Source organism: Salvelinus alpinus, chromosome 11, assembly GCF_045679555.1.
Source record: "Salvelinus alpinus chromosome 11, SLU_Salpinus.1, whole genome shotgun sequence".
NCBI classification, from domain to species: domain Eukaryota; kingdom Metazoa; phylum Chordata; class Actinopteri; order Salmoniformes; family Salmonidae; genus Salvelinus; species Salvelinus alpinus.
The window spans coordinates 25,756,954-25,777,302 of NC_092096.1; the positions used below are offsets into that span (position 1 = coordinate 25,756,954).

Genomic DNA, 20,349 nt, shown 5'->3' on the forward strand with positions numbered 1-20,349 from the left:
AAAATTATGTGGATATATTGAAGCAACATCTCAAGACATCAGTCAAGAAGTTAAAGCTTGGTCGCAAATGGGTCTTTCAATTGGAAAATGACCCCAAGCATACTTCCAAAGTTGTGGCAAAATGGCTTAAGGACAACAAAGTCAAGGTATTGGAGTGGCCATCACAAAGCCCGAAACGTTTGACCCAAGTTAAACAATTTAAAGGCAATGCTACCAAATACTAATTGAGTGTATGTAAACTTCTGACCCACTGGGAATGTGATGAAAGAAATAAAAGCTGAAATAAATCATTCTCTCTACTATTATTCTGACATTTCACATTCTTTAAATAAAGTGGTGATCCTAACTGACCTAAGACAGGGAATTTTTACTAGGATTAAATGTCAGGAATTGTGAAAAACTGAGTTTAACTGTATTTGGTTAAGGTGTATGTAAACTTCCAACTTCAACTGTACATACATACAGAGATGCACACAGATTGATGCTCAAAGAGACAAAGAAATGGACACATACAGAGATACACACACAGAAACACACACAGACAAATGGAAAGCATCAATACTGTACACAGACACAAACATAGAGATACACACACACACAGCCTAGCTCAGTGTTAACGTAAGCATACCTCTCTCTCTCTGTCTCTCTCCTCAGCCTTACTAATCCACCATACCAGCCAAGTCTGCTGTATACAATAGAACGGAGTTTCCTGTGTGTGTGTGTCTTTGTGCGTCCCTCTATGTGTGTGTGTCTTTGTGCGTCCCTCTGTGTGCGTGTGTGCGTCTCTGTCTGTCTCTGTATACACTACCGTCACTCTCACTCCCATCACTTGCCCCGAGGACAGAAATGAGCAAAAATAGCCTGAGCTACAAAAGAGCTACTGAGGATACAAGCAACTACAGGGCACCATGGGAAATAATATCTCTCTCTCTCTCTCTCTCTCTCTCTCTCTCTCTCTCTCTCTCTCTCTCTCTCTCTCTCTCTCTCTCTCGACCATGGAGGTGTGTGAGTCTTAGGAAGAGACTAAAGTTTAGCATGTACACCCAATAAAGTATGTGTGACTATGGGTCAGTTTTGGGGAGGCCTGGTGAATGTAGTTGTGTTTGTGTACATTTATGTGTTTAATATTCCCTTTCCCACAGACCAATACTATGTAGTGTGAAATGTATAATGTCCAACTTCAAATGGAAGCTGCCTGAACATCACATGTAGTATAGTGTTTGTACTATCTGGGGTTTTCCTCTGTGTGACATATGGGGTTAGCAGACCTCCAGGGCCCTCGTCGGTACAGCTCCCCCTGTTATACAGACCTATTACTGGGTCATGATTCTTCATTATCTACAGCACATTTACGAGGGATTGGAGGTTTAGGAGACGTAAGCCATATTTTAGCCAAGCCAAGTGAGCGACTGCGGCCAAAAGATACCGGCGCCAGGAAATTGATGAGGTGCCAGTGTTAAGTCCTATTGAGAGGGGGAGATGCACAGAGACACACTGAGACCCTGGTTCCGATAGCGCAAGCTGTTGTATTTGCGTCAGGTCAGCTTTGGCTTATGTCAGATGCATAGATACACAGAGACACTGACAGATATATGTCATACACACGCACATGGGCACGTATGCACACAGAATTTTTACTTCAATGCCAGGTTTAGTATCACAATACTCAATACCATCGTGATACTTCATACCAAAGTGATACCAAAACGATACCAAGGCAAAAAAACAAAAAAACATTAGCTGAATGAATGGCACTTGATCCGGACAGATCTTGTGTGTTCAATATCATTTGAAATGTTTGATTTTTGAATGTATGCATTAATGACTCACTACATTTAAAAAACAACAATCTACATAACAGCATAACGGTAATAATTTATTTGAATGGTAAATCTCTATTGATCATCTGGCTAAATCAAGATGTAGCCTAGGCCTATTCACAATACAGGTGAATGCATATTCAATAGAAGTGTGTGCATACATTGAGTTATTGAGCTTGTTTTGGTTGATTTCATGAAAAGTGTGCGCTGTCTCTTTAAGACCCATGATGTCATTCACACACAAAGTCAGTTTTCTAGGCTGAAGCAAAGATGATCTTGACTGGGGGAGATGTGAGCCGGGGTAAACTAAGTGAATGAATAAAGTTTTTGGTGACAATTAGCTTTGTAATCAGCAATTTTTTGAAATACTAGAGTTGTAAATTGGTGTTGGCTTCATCTGTAAGTTAGCAAGGAATGTTAGCCTACAAAGCTGGAAGCTACCAGTATCTTCTTGCACTGTAGTGTTCTAGCCTGTACTGGACATTGTTTTGGGAACAGTAATTAGCAGTTTCAACATTTCTACTGTGTTGCATTATTCAAGTGTGTTAACTTCTATTCAGCATAAGTGGTGATGCAGCCCAGTTAGTTCAGTGGTTACTTAGAACAGGCTAGCAGGCTAGCAGGCTAGCAATGAGGAAGTGGAGCGGGCACGCTACTCTAGAGCCATAAGGAGACATCTGCTGATAGACAGACTTGACAGGCACGCTACTCTAGAGCTATAAGGAGACATCAGCTAATAGACAGACTTGACAGGCACGGTATTCTAGAGCTATAAGGAGACATCAGCTAATAGACAGACTTGACAGGCACGGTATTCTAGAGCTATAAGGAGACATCAGCTAATAGAAAGACTTGACAGGCACGCTACTCTAGAGCTATAAGGAGACATCAGCTGATAGACAGACTTGACAGGCACGGTACTCTAGAGCTATAAGGAGACATCAGCTGATAGACAGACTTGACAGGCACGGTACTCTAGAGCTATAAGGAGACATCTGCTGATAGACAGACTTGACAGGCACGGTACTCTAGAACTATAAGGAGACATCAGTTAATAGACAGACTTGACAGGCACGGTATTCTAGAGCTATAAGGAGACATCAGCTAATAGACAGACTTGACAGGCACGCTACTCTAGAGCTATAAGGAGACATCAGCTGATAGACAGACTTGACAGGCACGCTACTCTAGAGCTATAAGGAGACATCAGCTGATAGACAGACTTGACAGGCACGGTACTCTAGAGCTATAAGGAGACATCAGCTGATAGACAGACTTGACAGGCATGGTACTCTAGAGCTATAAGGAGACATCTGCTGATAGACAGACTTGACAGGCACGGTACTCTAGAACTATAAGGAGACATCAGCTGATAGACAGACTTGACAGGCACGGTACTCTAGAGCTATAAGGAGACATCTGCTGGGCTGATAGACAGACTTGACATGCACAGTACTCTCTAATAGACAGACTTGACAGGCACGGTACTCTAGAACTATAAGGAGACATCAGCTGATAGACAGACTTGACAGGCACGGTACTCTAGAGCTATAAGGAGACATCTGCTGGGCTGATAGACAGACTTGACATGCACAGTACTCTAGAACTATAAGGAGACATCTGCTGATAGACAGACTTGACAGGCACGGTACTCTAGAGCTATAAGGAGACATCAGCTGATAGACAGACTTGATAGGCACGGTACTCTAGAGCTATAAGGAGACATCTGCTGATAGACAGACTTGACAGGCACGGTACACTAGAGCTATAAGGAGACATCAGCTGATAGACAGACTTGACAGGCACGGTACTCTAGAGCTATAAGGAGACATCAGCTGATAGACAGACTTGATAGGCACGGTACTCTAGAGCTATAAGGAGACATCTGCTGATAGACAGACTTGACAGGCACGGTACTCTAGAGTTATAAGGAGACATCAGCTGATAGACAGACTTGACAGGCACGGTACACTAGAGCTATAAGGAGACATCAGCTGATAGACAGACTTGACAGGCACGGTACTCTAGAGCTATAAGGAGACATCTGCTGATAGACAGACTTGACAGGCACGGTACTCTAGAGCTATAAGGAGACATCAGCTGATAGACAGACTTGACAGGCACGCTACTCTAGAGCTATAAGGAGACATCAGCTGATAGACAGACTTGACAGGCACGGTACTCTAGAGTTATAAGGAGACATCAGCTGATAGACAGACTTGACAGGCACGGTACACTAGAGCTATAAGGAGACATCTGCTGATAGACAGACTTGACAGGCACGGTACTCTAGAGCTATAAGGAGACATCTGCTGATAGACAGACTTGACAGGCAAGCTCTAGAGCTATAAGGAGACATCTGCTGATAAACAAGTCTGACAGGCACGGTACTCTAGAGCTATAAGGAGACATCAGCTGATAGACAGACTTGACAGGCACGCTACTCTAGAGCTATAAGGAGACATCAGCTGATAGACAGACTTGACAGAAGTACGGAAAGTAACAACAGTTCTATTACGGAATCGTTTTTCATGTTCTACTATCGGTATACCGTGCAACACTAAGGGACGCACACACACACACTTGTGAAAGACGCAGACCTTTATTTCCCATGCTCAGGTTAAACCTACTCCTGGACTCCAAAACACTTCCAATGGAGAGTCACTTTTGAAAATGCTTTTGAGTCTAGGAGTAGGCTTAACCTGGACCTGTGACGCATTTGGGTATCAGCGATTCTACATCTTCTGACTGGTCTAGTCTTTGACAGGCGTTCAGGAACTTGACAAGCTGATCAATATCTTGAATTGTAACGTTAGTTGTAGCCTTTAGTTGGAAGGGAATGGGAGAAAGGGTAGAGGAGGCAGGGGGAGGGGAAAGAAGAAAATGATTGTGATGGAAACTGAGGGAGATGTTTAAGAGAAGAGAGACGTGATTAGCGGAGGTAGAGAAGGATGAGTGTGAACAAAGGAGAGGAGGTGGTTGGGAGAGGAGGAACAGGATGACTGAGGAAAGCAGTAGGAGGGGTTGGATGTCATGTCACAGAGGATGTACGTGTGGCAGCTACATGCTGCTTCAATAAAATGCTAACAAGCTATTGAGTACAAAACCACTTTTGTTAGCATTAGGGCTAGTGGAGAGGAGACTAGTATTGTCAGCATTAGCGCTATTGGAGAGGAGGCTAGTTTTATCAGCATTGACTCCTGGGACTTTTCTATTGGTTCCAGACCAACAGGCAAAATCAATCAAGCCCAGCTAAACTACACTGAACACAAATATGAACGCAACATGCAACAATTTCAAAGATCCAACTGATTTACAGTTCATATCAGGAAATCAGTCAACTGAAATAAATTCATTATAAATTCACATGACTGGGAATATAGATATGCATCTGTTGGTCACAGATACCTTAAAAGAAAGTAGGGGTGTCTGGTCTGACCACCATTTGCCTCATGCAGCAAGACACATCTCTTTCGCATAGAGTTGATCAGGCTGTTGCTTGTGGCCTATGGAATGTTTTCCCACTTCTCTTCAAATTGCTTTGCGAAGTTGCTGGATATTGGCGGGAACTGGAACACACTGTCGGACACGTCGATCCAGAGCATCCTAAACATGCTCAATGGGTGACATGTCTGGTGAGTTTGAAGGCCATGGAAGAACTGGGACATTTTCACCTTCCAGGAATTGTGTACAGATCCTTGCAACATGGGGTGGTGTATTATCATGCTGAAACATGAGGTGATGGCGGCGGATGAATGGCACGACAAGGGCCTCAGGATCTCATCTGTGCATTCAAATTGCCATCGATAAAATGCAATTGTGGTCATTGTCCATAGCTTTTGCCTGCTTATACCATAACCCCACCACCGCTATAGGGCACTCTGTTCACAACGTTGACATCAGCAAACCGCTCGCCCACACGTCTGCCATCTGCCCAATATAGTTAAAACCGGGATTCATCTGTGAAGAGCACACTTCTCCAGCATGCCAGTGGCCATTAAAGGTGAGCATTTCCCCACTGAAGTCGGTTACGACGCCGAACTGCTGTCAGGTCAAGACCATGGTTATGACGAAGAGGACGCAGATGAACTTCCCTGAGACGGTTTCTGACTGTTTGTGCAGAAATTCTTTGGTTGTACAAACCCACAGTTTCATCAGCTTTTCGGGTGGCTGGTCTCAGACGATCCCGCAGGTGAAGAAGCCGGATGTGGAGGACCTGGGCTGGCGTGGTTAAATGTGGTCTGCGGTTGTGACACCAGTTGACGTACTGCTAAATTCTCTAAAACGACATTGGAGGCGGCTTATGGTAGAGAAATTAACATTAAATTATCTGGCAACAGCTCTGGTGGACAAACCTGCAGTCAGCATGCGAATTGCATGCTGCCTCATGCAATTGAGACATCTGTGGCATTATGTTGTGTGACAAAACTGCAGATTTTAGAGTGGCCTTTTATTGACCCAAGCACAAGGTGCACCTGTGTAATGATCATGCTGTTTAATCAGCTTCTTGATATGCGACTCCTGTCAGGTAGATGGATTATCTTGGCAAATGAGAAGTGCTCACTAACAAAATGTGAGAGGAATAAGCTCATGAAACATGGAACAAACACGTTACATGTTGTGTTTATATTTTTGTTCAGTATATTTGCAATGATTTTGGTGTTTGATCCCAGGTCTGTCAGTCACAAAGTGATACAGTTTCTTTCTCTCTCACCCCAAACAGAAAAGCAAAAACAGCAGCCGAACTCCAAATGCCGCTCATTACTGCAGGCTGTTGTGGGTCTTAATTATCCCTCCTTTAAAACTGAAAGGAGGAGAGGAGATCCCCCCTTTCCATCCCTCTCTCATTGCCTCCAGTAGCACAGGCAAGCTGGCATCTCACACCTGTCCATCTGTATAGACATACCCGCTAGGGGAAACCCGATACCCCACACACACACACACAGACACACAGACACACACACACACACACACACACACACACACACACAGACACAGACACAGACACACACACACACACAGACACAGACACAGACACAGACACAGACAGACACAGACACAGACACAGACACAGACACAGACACAGACACAGACACACACACACACACACACACACACACACACACACACACACACACACACACACACACACACACACACACACACACACACACACACACACACACACACCAGCTGATAAGCCCATTTTAACTGCAGCTGGTGAACCGACCTAATGTACTGTGTAAGATACAATGAAGCAAAAAGCTGATACACACTAAATAACACTGGGTTCAAAGTTCAGTAGACAGATGGCAAAACGGAGGAACACTTCAGACAGACAGACGGACACACCCACCTACCTAGTTTTGCTGGGTCTTCCTTTCTCCTCCTTTACTAAGTTCTCACTCACCTAGCTCAGAGTAAATATAGTGCTGTCTCTCACCTTCCCTGTCAGTATCCCTTAACACACACCCCAACCACCTGGGAAACAAACCCCAACCACCTGGGACACCACAGCAAACCACTGCTGTCAAACACTAGCAAAATACAATACTGACGTACACATTTCTTGGTGTCAGAGAGTATTTGTTGTGTAATTGTATTTGGGAAGTGTTTGTATGGTTAATAGAAAGGTTTGGAATGTAATGCTGGATAGTTGAATCCGTGTTGTGAATATTTCATTGGACATTGTGTGTTGGATGACATGAAACTCTGAAGTGATGCTGTCAATAGCAGATAAGAGAAAATTCTAATGAACACCTCAACTCCTTACTTGACCTGCACACTAACAAGGCCTTCTAGCCCACACAGCTTTGACACCTGCTACAGTACTGTAGCTATGCGCGTCTACTGTGCAGTACAGTACATCAAGCAACATATTCTCAACACTGGGCAGGTTGCTAAGGATTCAACCTTCTATGAAAACAACCTAACCAGAGAAATGGCAAAGTGTAGTTTCTATGACAACATGGTGCACAGTTGAACCACATTATTTTGATGGCCTAGTTGGTTAAAGTGTGAATCTCCCATCACCAGAGACCAGATTTGGCCCATTTAAAAGCAGGTTAGATCACTACATTTATATCCGTATTTATGGGGGAAATGATTTCATATCAGAAGCCTCCCTGTTAAAATAATATAAGAAACACTAATACTGACTAGCTTATTTGCTATCTGCACCAGGTGAAGTCACCTCAAATATCCCCTCCCTTCTCCACCGATTGTAATTCTCATGTCAGACTTGACCAAATTTAGGAGGTAAAACCCTTGCAGGATTCTCCTCTGTAATAAAAGGATATCACTCCGACCACGTCGCTTACGTCCCCTGAGAGGAGGAACCAATGACCCAACATGGAGGATAGACTCATCGGATTACCAGATTTGCCGATTTTGCCGAATCATCTCAGACTGTTTATGTTAATGTCTTGAGACTTGAGGTAGTTTAGTAGTTTGAAAGTGTTGTTTCTTGTAGCGTCCTTGAACGTTTGAACTATTTTGTAAAGTCAGGGTTGTATAGTTCTAGTAAAGAAAGGAAAGGCTCCCACACTAATGCTGCTCCTTTTACTATCTTTCTATCTACAGTATGTTATACCCAGATCCGTGTGGGATGTGCATATCACTGTATAGCTGTGATACAGTGTGTGTGTATGTATATGTGTGTGTGTGCAAACAGCAGCATGGCTGATTCACAACCCACAGGGATGTATATGAGAGGGTGGATCCCCCATATAGCCATAAAGACATACAGTCATAAAGCCATATAGTCATGAAGCCATATAGTCATAAAGCCATACAGCTATACAGCCATATAGTTACACAGCCACACAGCCACACAGACATACAGCCATACAGCAATACAGCCACACAACTATACAAATGTGAGGATGCTGATGATTATACATCCCCCATCACCATGATGACCAACTGATGGCACACACACACACACACTCTGTGACATGACTCGTCGTTTCTCTTATCTTAATGAGGCGCTGGACAAGACTGGACAAGACTGGGCTCTTAATGACACTTCAAGGAATTGAAGCTGCTGAGCTCTGTTACCAGGAATGCTTTGTAATTGGTTAGTTAGGAAAACACGAACATCCATTAGCATCCTAGCTTCAATCCGGGGGACAATGTAATGGCTTAAAGGGGGTTAAATAATTTCAATACGACAAGGTTGTAGTGTGACACTTGTGTGCGTATACGTGTTTGTGTGTGGCTAACTGTGTCTGTGTGTGGAAGTCTGTGTTTGTGTGTGGATCACTGTGTCTTTATCACTGTGTATGTGTGCGTGTCTGTGTGCGTGTGCGTCTGCATGTGTGTGTGTGCGTGCGTGCGTGTGTGTGAGAGAGAGAGAGAGAGAGAGAGAGAGAGAGTGTGTGTGTGTGTGTGTGTGTGTGTGTGTGTGTGTGTGTGTGTGTGTGTGTGTGTGTGTGTGTGTGTGTGTGTGTGTGTGTGTGTGTGTGTGTGTGTGTGTGTGTATTTGACAAACACAGAGATGGAGAGACAGGATGCTTTTTATGGTGGTGATCTGGTGGATGGGTGATATCCAGGGACCGTAGGCTGCAGATCTCTGATAGCGTCGGTGATGACAAGGATAAAAGTGGTTTGAAGCTGAAGCGACAGATCTTGTGGCTGACTGGCTGGCTGGCTCTGTCCGGGCTCTCATTATTCCCTATCAGTGGCAATCTGGAACCATCTCTCTGCCTCTCGAGCTGCTCTCTGTGGTGTAAATGGATGGAGCAGTCAAGCTGTGAAAGCCAATGCCCTGTGGTGGTGGCACAGCATCCTGGATTGTAGGGAGAGGGACCTCTACATAGGGTTGGAATGGCTATGGGGCTGTATTAGGATATTATTAATGAAATCATATATAATAAAGGTGAAATCCTACGGCTCTCTGTTTCTTCCCTCTCTTGCTCTCACTCTATTTCCTTCTCTCTCTCTCTCCCTTTCCTCTCCTCTCCTCTCCTCTCTTCTCTCCCTCCCCTTTCCTCTCCTCTCCTCTCCTCTCTTCTCTCCCTCCCCTCTCCTCTTCTCCCTTGCTCCTTTTTACACACACTCTCCATTTCAATCGTATGATAACAAATTGCCATTCTAAACTTCATGCCAACCATTTAACATGGAGAACGTTATGAGGCAACCATTAAGGTATCTTTACTTTTACTCAAGTATGACAATTGGGTACTTATTCCACCACTGCTTAGCAGGCCTCACACCATCTGGTATGGATTTAGCATTAGCCCCGCATTTAAGCCAGGCACAGGAGGGCACACACCCACGTTACTGGCCTGTGGAGGCACACAAAAAGGGTATGCAGGAAATAGGGTGTTTACTTGAAACGGAGACTGGAGGGGTGGCTAGACCCCAAGAGAGAAGGAGAGAATATGTATGTATGTATGGTGGGTGGATGATGTATCGTGTGTGGATGTGTTATTTTACCAATACACTTACAGTACAACTACACATACAGTACAACATCTCTCCATCATTAGTCATACTTACACTGTAGCACACCAGAGCTAAGACCCAACGTCCCTAGGAATCAAATGTTTACCATCGTTTCTTTCTCTCCTTTCTTGTCAAGATATCGAATATTAAATCGTCTTAATGGGTACAACACTTAAACCACAATTCTCAATGGAGCCCTTCTGTAATGACTTCTTCTTTAGTGCTGTGATTGTCGACTTGAGTCAGATAACCATGACAAGACAGAATTAGAGGCCCTCCGAGACGAAGGATTTGAACAGCTGTACTCGTGGCGGTTTGTTGTCTTTCTTGCTGATGCACTATGGTTATTTTCAGAGATCGAGGGCTGGTTCGGTCCCAAGCGGGGGATGGGAAGAACAAACAATGCCGAAGTCATCGCACTACGCAGGATAAACCGTTTACTGAATGCACACTTTTAATTGGCTGCCTTTGAGCTGGGTTTACTGACAGATTGAATTGGTCTGAAATAAGATGTTTCAGTTCATCCCACCGTAAGGTCCTTGTCAGAAACATTAGTGTTCCACTGACCTGTGGTGTGAGCTAGCCTCACTTGTGGTTGGAATGTAAAACATAGATCAGGGATGGGCAACTTTGATGGGGGTGGGGGCTACAAAAAAATCAGAACCCAGCAGAGAGACATTTTTTACATTTTAGAGTAAATGTTGTGCAATTCTACACATTTTGCCATGGGGTGTAGAGAACATTTAGCAATTTTATAACTAATTTCATGCAATTATACAAATTTTGCCATGGGGCGGAAAGAAAAATTTGCTGTTTTTAATATGATATCTGAGTGAGACTGAAAAACAAAATCAATGGGGGCCTCCCAACCGATCATTCAACCACAATAACAAGTTTAGATAGCTGGCCGCTAAACTAACTTAGAAATCTTAAAATGTTTTGATTACGTGGGCTAATTGATTGACTATCAGTGACTGACATAACAACAGAAACACTGCTGGTGCACAACCACATTTTGAAACAGCATATTGTGTATTCTACTATTCTAGCTTGCAACAGTAAGTTGAGACCCCAAATTAGTTCCAAATGTTTGTTGTACTATGGGGCGGCAGGTAGACGAGTGATTAAAGCGTTGGGCAAGTAAGCGAAAGGTTGCTGGATCGAATCCCGAGCAGACAAGGTAAAAATCTGTCATTCTGCACCTGAACAAAGCAGTTAAACCCACTGTTCCCCGGTAGGCAGTCATTGTAAATAAGAATTTGTTCTTAACTGACTTGCCTAGTTAAATAAAAGTACAATTTAAAAAATAATACAAATATTTTTGTGGAAATTGATGTGAGGGCCTTCAAAAGGGGGGTCGCGGGCCAACAGTTGCTCATCCCTAATATACTGTACATCATGCTGAATTTAGGACATGGGACTAAGGGGCGCAGTGGTCTGGGGTTATGGTCTTGTGTCATTAAGTCATAGGGCCTAATATGTGTTCATCCTGATGGATGCACTGTATAAAATAGTTTGGTGTAGATGGGTCAGCTAGACACACACAAACACACACAGCCTCCACCCTGGCTCTGCTGTGGAATGTCTGCACCCGCTGCCTGAGTCATTCTGACATGCATTGGTAAACCTCTGTGCCATTACCATGCATTATGAAACGACTATCTGTGAAGTTACAATAAATGTAAAAAGCTTGCCTGAAATAGAATAGGCTACAATGGCCCTGTGTCTACGCATAGCCCAAGTGTTACGAAACCGTGCGTCCAGTTTTCTAATAATGATCATAAAACATATTTACTATTTAAAGTCAACATTTTAATCATCCACTACGACAACTATGTATTAGAGTGAGTGAGCATTTTTACAAGGTCAACACCAACTAACATTTTCTTTGTTTTTCTGTCTTACAGAAAGAATGGTTATGTCTCAACTGCCAGACCCAAAGAGCTCTCTCTGGCCAGCTGGGCGATATGCCCCCTCCACCATCTCCTGTGAAGAAGCAACTACCCACACCTACCCCTACCCCTCCTGCCTCCCCTGCCAATGTCCCTGCCTCCCCAGCTGCTGCTGCTGCTGCCTCTCCATTAGGAAGAAGCCTCTCAGTCACTCAGGCAGAGGCAGCAGCAGCAGCAAAGGAAGACACCCAGCCGCTTCCCATGTCCAAGGTAGTAGCAGAACGCACCCCGCCCCAAACACCAGACGCTGCGTCTGCAAACACAGACACCACACCCATCCCACCTGAGCATGCCACCCCTCCCTCTGATAGTGTCCCAGAGGAGAAAGAACCAGAGCAGGCTGAAACGATGGAAGCTATATCTGAGACTATGCTGGATGAGCCTGTGCCAGAGAGTGTAGTGGAGAGTACTGTCGAGACCCCGGCAGTGGAGAAAGACCCAGAGCAGGCTGAAGCGATGGAAGCTATATCTGAGACTATGCTGGATGAGCCTGTGCCAGAGAGTGTAGTGGAGAGTACTGTCGAGACCCCGGCAGTGGAGAAAGACCCAGAGCAGGCTGAAGCGATGGAAGCTATATCTGAGACTATGCTGGATGAGCCTGTGCCAGAGAGTGTAGTGGAGAGTACTGTCGAGACCCCGGCAGTGGAGAAAGACCCAGAGCAGGCTGAAGCGATGGAAGCTATATCTGAGACTATGCTGGATGAGCCTGTGCCAGAGAGTGTAGTGGAGAGTGCTGTTGAGACCCCGGCAGTGGATCATCCAGAGAGTATGCCAGAGAAAGTTACAGAAGAACAGTCACCACCCGACACTACTCAGGCAGAATCAGATTTCCAGCCTGCAGTTGTAAAGGAGCCTGTCATTGCTCCCCCTGTAGAGAATGAGTCAGAAAAGCCTGTTGAGGCAGCACCCGAGCCAACTCCAAGCCCAGATACAGTGCAGAGTGAGTCCACAGCAGAGGAGATCTCACCGGCTCCCTCTGCAGGTAGTGAGAAAGAGGAGCCCATCCTAGAGAAGGTTCTTGAAGAGGAAGCTAAGCCGGTAGAGCCAGAGGTGATTCCAACACCTGAAACGGCCACACAGGAAACTACTGTCCAACCTGACCAATCACCAGAGCCTGTACCGCCAGCTCCTGTAGTCACTGAGGAGGAAGGGAAAGCAGTGGTGATTGAGGAAGAACCTAGCCAGCCACCTAAAGCTGAGGAGACAGCTCCTACAACTCCTGCAGTCACAGAGCAGCAGGAGAAACCTAAAGAGCCAGAGCCTCAAGCAACTACTGTTGAACAGCCTCCAACTGAGGTGTCTTCAGTACATACAGGTCCAGTAGCAGAGAGTTCAGCTGTGGAGACGGCTGTGGAGACTAAGATGCCAGAGGTGGCTCCTGCTCCACCAGTTAAGGTTGTAGAGAATTCGGACTCAGCTCCCGAAGCTCCTAATGAGCCGGTAGAGGATTGTGCATCTCCCAAACCAGCAGAGCTAGAGCCTGTGCCTTCACAAAAAGAGGAGGTGCCACCTGCGGTAGAAGAAACTTCCCCTGTAGTTGCTGAGAATGAACAGCCTAAAGAGGTAGAGACCGTTCCACAAACTGAGGCAGTTGAGTCTGTAGCCCCATCTCCTCCTCTAATTACTGATAAAGTTGAGGAGAAGCCTGTGGAGAAGGAGGCAGAGCCAATTCCGCCAGCCCAAGTTGAGGAGAAGCCTGTAGAGAAGGAGGCAGAGCCAATTCAGCCAGCCCAAGTTGAGGAGAAGCCTGTAGAGAAGGAGGCAGAGCCAATTCAGCCAGCCCAAGAGGAGAAGAAGCCTGTAGAGAAGGAGGCAGAGCCAATTCAGCCAGCCCAAGTTGAGGAGAAGCCTGTAGAGGAGGCAGAGCCAATTCCGCCAGCCCAAGTTGAGGAGAAGCCTGTAGAGAAGGAGGCAGAGTCAATACCGCCAGCCCAAGTTGAGGAGAAGCCTGTAGAGGAGGCAGAGCCAATACCGTCAGCCAAAGTTGAGGAGAAGCCTGTAGAGAAGGAGGCAGAGTCAATACCGCCAGCCCAAGTTGAGGAGAAGCCTGTAGAGGAGGCAGAGCCAATACCGTCAGCCAAAGTTGAGGAGAAGCCTGTAGAGAAGGAGGCAGAGTCAATACCGCCAGCCCAAGTTGAGGAGAAGCCTGTAGAGGAGGCAGAGCCAATTCCGCCAGCCCAAGTTGAGGAGAAGCCTGTAGAGAAGGAGGCAGAGCCAATACCGCCAGCCCAAGTTGAGGAGAAGCCTGTAGAGAAGGAGGCAGAGCCAATTCCGCCAGCCCAAGTTGAGGAGAAGCCTGTAGAGGAGGCAGAGCCAATTCCGCCAGCCCAAGTTGAGGAGAAGCCTGTAGAGAAGGAGGCAGAGCCAATTCCGCCAGCCCAAGTTGAGGAGAAGCCTGTAGAGGCAGTAGTAAAGAAAGTACCAGAGGCTTCTCCTGCACCTCCTGCTGCTGAACCAGAAAACGTTAGCCCTGAGAGAGATTACGAAAGGACAGAGTCAGAAACAGTGGTTGAACCCAGCCCAGAAGTCAAAGCCGACAAGTCAGTTTCACCATACCCTTTTGAGAAAAAAGTCCCTGAACAGCTCCCAGAACCTGAACCACAATCAGCTAAAGTTGATCAGATCCCACCTCAGGAGGCTGTAGAAGCTCCAGCACCAGTAGTAGAAAAAAAGACAGATGAAACTGAAACTGAGGCTGGAGCAGAACGTGTAGGTCAGAAAGACGAAAATCTGACATCTGTGGATACAAAGGTTGAACCAGAGCCAACAGCAGATAATAAGGCTGAAAAAGCCCAGGATATATCTACTCCCCCTGTTTCTGAAGCTAAAGAGCAAGAAAAGGTCAAAGCAGAGCATTTAGAACGAGCTGTAGAGGCAGCGTCACTATCATCTGCTGCTAGTGAGCCACAAGCCCCTGAGAATGTTTCTGAGGAGAAACCCACACAGGAAGGGAAAGAAGCTGGCAGCATAGCTGAAAATAAACAAGAGGTGTCTATAGCTGAGAGTAGGGAGCCAACTCCTACTGTGTGTGATGAGAAAGCAGTGCAAGAGAAAGAATTATCCAAAGATGAATCCGAGCAAACTCCAAAGACAGACTCTGTGTCTGAGAGCATTCAGCCAGAGAAAGAGAAAGTGGTTGTGTCACCACCTGTAGTTAGTGAAAAGCAGGAACCTATTTCAGTATCAGAGGTGAAAGCTGTGAGTGACAGAGACGGAGGCGTAGAAGACAAAACAACACCAGAGCAGACTAAAACATCTGAAACTGTATCTGAAAATGTGTCTATTGCCCCAGCCCCTGTAGTAGAACCTGACACCCTAGTCCCTGTAGTTGGTGAACAGGACGAAGACAAACCCCTGAATGAAGTGAAGTCAATGCCTGAAATTCAAGGGATAATAGAGGCTGAACTGGATGCAGTTGGAGAGGTGACTGTAATATGTAGCAACAGTAGTGGCTGAGAATTAGATGATTCAAGTCAGAAGGGCTCTTTTCACAAATGTTTCTACACCCTTTTAGTTATGCAAAATAATCTAAAGACATTAGTTGTAAAAAAAAAAGCTATCCACCCTTTATACATCTTCATATGTCCATTTTAAATGTTCCAAATAATATGTAATGTTCATGATCAATTATGGATGATTATCGTCTACATATTTATTATACAATAATTGTGTTTTATTATTTTAATTTACAGGCAACGCTGAAAGACCCTGGAGAAAAAAACACAGTCGCCAAGGATATCAGTCCCACCAGCCCCTCAGACCTTGCCAAGCTGGAGAGCACTGTCCTTCCCATACTAGAGGCCCAGGCTACACAACCAAAGGACAATTCAGACAAACTGACCGACTCACTCAAGACCAGACGCAAACTTGTGGTGCTACCCCTCTCACCTGAATCTCCCAGCACAGAGGATGACCCAGAACTCTCAGAGAAGAAGGACGCCTCAGCAAAGAAAAAGCTGCTGGTGCCGACAGACATCAGGGGTGACTCGTTGGAGGACAGCAGTGAGAGCTTAGGGAAAGATAGTCCCGTGTCAGGGGATGACGAAGACTTAATTCGTAAACAGATCATGGAGATGAGTGAGAATGAGGATGCTTCGCCGTCCGACGAAGAAAACCTCATCCGGCAAAAGATCCGAGATCATGAGAGGAAACGATTGGAGCAGGAGAAAGGGGAGGGGAAGGAGAGAAGCGCAATGGCAAAAGGCAGGCGGCTCCTCAAGAAGAACACCATCAGCCCTGAGGACGAAGATGAGCGGAAAATCTCACTGGATAAACCTGACAAGGCATGGAAAGAGGGATCGGAACCCAAAGTCTCAGACTCTCAGGAAGGGGAACAGCCTTCGGCAGATAGAGTTGTGGCGGTACGCCAATTCAGAACCATCGAGCTCAACACGACTACCAACCCTGTGCGCATACCGGGTACGTCAGATGATGGAGAGCTTGAGATGGAAAGCCTCACCAACTCCCCTGATGATCGCTCTAGGGGCGATGGGTCCTCCAGCCTGCACGCATCCAGCTTCACCCCTGGTACATCGCCTACATCCCTGTCCTCTTTGGATGAGGACAGTGACAGCAGTAGTCCCAGCCGCATGCACAGTGGCGAGGGGAAACAGCACAGGAAAGCGAAGCATAGACAACAAGGCCAAGGTCTACCCACCATCGAAGACTCTTCTGAGGAAGAGGAGTTACGAGAGGAGGAGGAGCTGCTAAGAGAACAGGAGAAGCAGAAAGGCTCTGGGAAGAAGTCGAAGAAGGACAAAGAGGAGATCCGAGCTCAGAGGAGGCGGGAGCGTCCCAAAACGCCGCCCAGCAACCTCTCTCCCATTGAAGATGCCTCCCCGACAGAAGAGCTGAGGCAAGAGGCAGAGATGGAGGAGTTCAGGCGATCATCCTTATCCGATTTCTCTCCCAGCATCGAGTCAGAACCAGAGGGAGTTGAGATCAATGCTGCAAAGATTGCAGCAGTACAGAAAGTATACCAACTTCCTACATCTGTTTCTCTCTACTCTCCAACAGCTGATCAAGGTGCTAATAAAAGCCCTGAAAAACGAGCCCTGAAAACTGCAGACGAAGCCTACGAAGAGATAATGCTAAAGGCTAAAACACCCACAAAGGAAAAGGTGGACACCCCTCCGGGGAAAGAGTCCCTCTATGGTGGGATGCTGATAGAAGATTATGCCTTTGAGTCCCTTGTTGATGGAAATGGAAAGAAAGTCCAGCAGCAGGAGCCTGAGAAAATCTCAGTGCCAGCTCAGCCCAAAATACTGAGATCTCCAGATGAGGTTTACGAAGACATGATGGAGAAGAAGAAAGAATTCATGCAGCTGGAGCAGGAACTGAAAAAAGCACAGTCCGTGTCAGATAGACCCACACCAGAGATTGTATTGCAACCCACTGAGCCAACCAGCTCCAGGAGTGTTACAGTTACTATAGGCAAGGATGGGAAACCACTGCTCGATGCTGAGGCTGCGTATGAGGAACTCATGAAGAAAGTTCTGACTCCTGGGACTAGCCCGACACAGCAGGGTCCTGATATATCTGGGGCGGCCCCTGGTGGTGAGTTCGAAGGTACTGAATCCAGAAGGGCTCTGCGTCCCATACCAGACCTGAGGGTTACACAGTGCTCCTCAGGGGAGGAGGACGCTGATGAAGAGGCCACTGAGACCAAAAGTCAAGATAAGCCAAAGACTTCATCAGACAATCCTAAAGCTGATCAGGCACCCTTAACAGCTGCTGCAGAAACTGAGTCCAAATCAGTTGCTTGCAAGGTCCCCCCATCAACAACTTCAGACCAACCACAGACCCACATTGAATCTTCCCAGACTGACCAGCCTCTGGACATAACCCAACAGGATGTCATGGACTTGTCTAGTATGAAGTCCTCAGCCCCTGCTGTTGCCAGTGTATCGCCCTTACCCACCGTCCCTCAGTACACCCCCACTGTCCACAGTGTAGTGTCAACCACCCCACCAGTGCCACCCAAACCAGCCCTCCTGCACAGGGCTCTGTCTCAGGAAAAAGCAGACATTCCTGAACCCCCTCCACTGCCCCCTCCCACCATGCCAAAGCCATCGGTTTACCCCAGGAAACCCCCTGTACCGCTTCCATCTCAGGCTATAATCAGGTCAGAACATGTTGCCATGACAACAGCCCAAGGGTCGCCGGTAAGACAGCCTCATGTCCCCCCACCGGTTCCTCCAAAGCCAGCCATCCCTGCTGGAATGGGGTACAGCCACAGGCCAGGGGAAAATGTTAAACCACCCCTTGCTCCAAAACCTGTCTCTCAGCCTGGCTCTCCTGCCCACATCCAATATCCAAGACCCACTGCCCTCCACACAGGCCATGCTGATATAGCCCTGAATCTGAGCCCCTCAGCTGAAAGCAGGCCAGGTCACTTCTCAGGTCATTCCTCGGGTCACTCCTCGGGTCACCCATCCCCCACTTCTCCGCGATACGGCAATCGACACGAAACTTATGTGGTTATAACTCTGCCATCCCAGCCCAGCTCTCCAGTGGAAGGGATCACCACCCAGGCCCCATCCAGTCCAGGTCCAGCATCTCCCTCAAGACATGCCCAACCTCCACCTCAACCTCAAACACAGTATCAACCACAACCTCAACCCCAGAAACAACCACAGCCACCTCCACCACACACAAATAGGGTGCCCCTGGCATTCACTCGCATCACTGAGTCCATGGAAAGTCAAGAGATATGTGGACCAGAGAAAGTTGTGTCAAGCTCCTGTCATGTCATTGAGGCTATTTCAGCATCCGCTCCACCCCCAGAGGTCAGGTTAGGGCAGGTCACTCAGTTTGTGACGACAGAAGTTCAAAGAACCATGGTGTCTGTCCGACACGAAAGGTCGCCGCCCCCACCTCCAGCCCCAAGAGCGAACGGTGTTCCAATCTCACTGGAGAAACCTAAACCACAACAGACACAGAGTCCACAGGGCTACCAGCCAGGGGAGGTAGTAGACCTTCGTACCATGAAGGTGAATTCAGAATCGGCCATGAAAGTGGTGGATCTGTCTTCGTCAGATGTTAGACGTCAGTCCTTGGCCACAGACATCAACGGTCGTCAGACAAGCGCAGTGCAGTCCCTAGTGGTGAATCTCAGCACTGAGTCGACCAGTGTTTCCATAGTGACTGACAGCATAACCATAGTTACATGTGCTGCCACCATACAAAGTTACGAAAATACCAACATATCCCAAGTCCCTTCTCTGCCCCTTCAGCTTACAACCACAAACAAAGCCTTCGAGCCTGTTTGTCAGATCATCTATCGGCCCATTGATGCACAGCCCACAACCAGCAACAATGCTGAGATCCCGATGAACCTTTCTGTAGGACCTGGCACAGGCTTAGGGACATTCCAGACACCTGTCACTATCGCCCCTACCCCTGCCCCAGGGTGTGTGGCTAATGGTCTGAGCAGCGGGATGCCGACAGTAGCGGGTGCGGTGGACCTTAGCACAGCCAAACCCTTCAACACCGTGGTTTCGGTCGACGCTTCCTCCGCAGAAGTGGTCATGGCTGTGATCACAGAGGAGGATGGGAAGCCCGTGGACCTGACGGCTGGGAGAAGAGCCATCTGCTGTGATGTTGTCTACAAGCTGCCATTTACAGGTAGCTGCACCACCCAGCAGCCCACTACTCCATTGCCCGAAGACCGCTTCGGCTACCGAGACGACCACTACCAATACGACCGCTCACCCTACAACATGAGGGGCTTCGGTGGCATCAAACCCTCCATGTCCGACACCAATCTGGCTGAGGCTGGGCTTTTCCTCTATAAGAGCAAGAACAGTTACAATTTCCATGGCACCACAGAGGGTGCAGTAGACCTGACATCCTCCAAGACATCTGATGCAGGTTTGTGCAGTGACATCGCCGACCTCTCGCTGAAATGTCACTTTGAGATGCCTCTGCTTATTCATGGCTGATCCTGTGGCATTTTAGTGTATTTCGTTGTTTCGTTCACTTCTTTTTGTTTTTTCATGAGTTGTTTGCATGGACATTTTACCTTATTTTTTCGTTCTACCTTTATGATCATTTTTTTTGGTACACCGATGCATTTGCTTGCATGCTGTTTGCTTTGACTTTACATCATCCATGATCTGGCAAGACTG

At 46.8% G+C, this 20,349-nt stretch overlaps 2 protein-coding genes across 7 annotated transcripts in view; both read left to right on the forward strand.

Annotated features, from left to right (window-relative positions):
- Positions 1-20,349, forward strand: part of pcloa (piccolo presynaptic cytomatrix protein a) — a 67,223-nt gene that overhangs the window by 16,052 nt on the left and 30,822 nt on the right. For all 6 annotated transcript variants that reach the window (XM_071332209.1, XM_071332214.1, XM_071332215.1 and 3 more), the window contains exons 4-5: positions 12,176-12,430; positions 15,913-20,092. In XM_071332209.1, the coding sequence (XP_071188310.1) occupies positions 12,176-12,430; positions 15,913-20,092 (4,435 nt within the window). The remainder of the gene's footprint in view (positions 1-12,175; positions 12,431-15,912; positions 20,093-20,349) is intronic.
- On the forward strand, positions 12,549-15,714 carry LOC139534813 (fibrous sheath CABYR-binding protein-like). Its single transcript, XM_071334271.1, has one exon. It carries the CDS (start codon positions 12,569-12,571, stop codon positions 15,674-15,676), a length of 3,108 nt encoding a protein of 1,035 aa, XP_071190372.1. The 5' UTR covers positions 12,549-12,568; the 3' UTR covers positions 15,677-15,714.

Coding starts and splice junctions, on each gene's coding strand:
- LOC139534813 (XM_071334271.1), top strand. CDS start 12,569: ATGGAAGCTATATCTGAGACTATGCTGGATGAGCCTGTGCCAGAGAGT.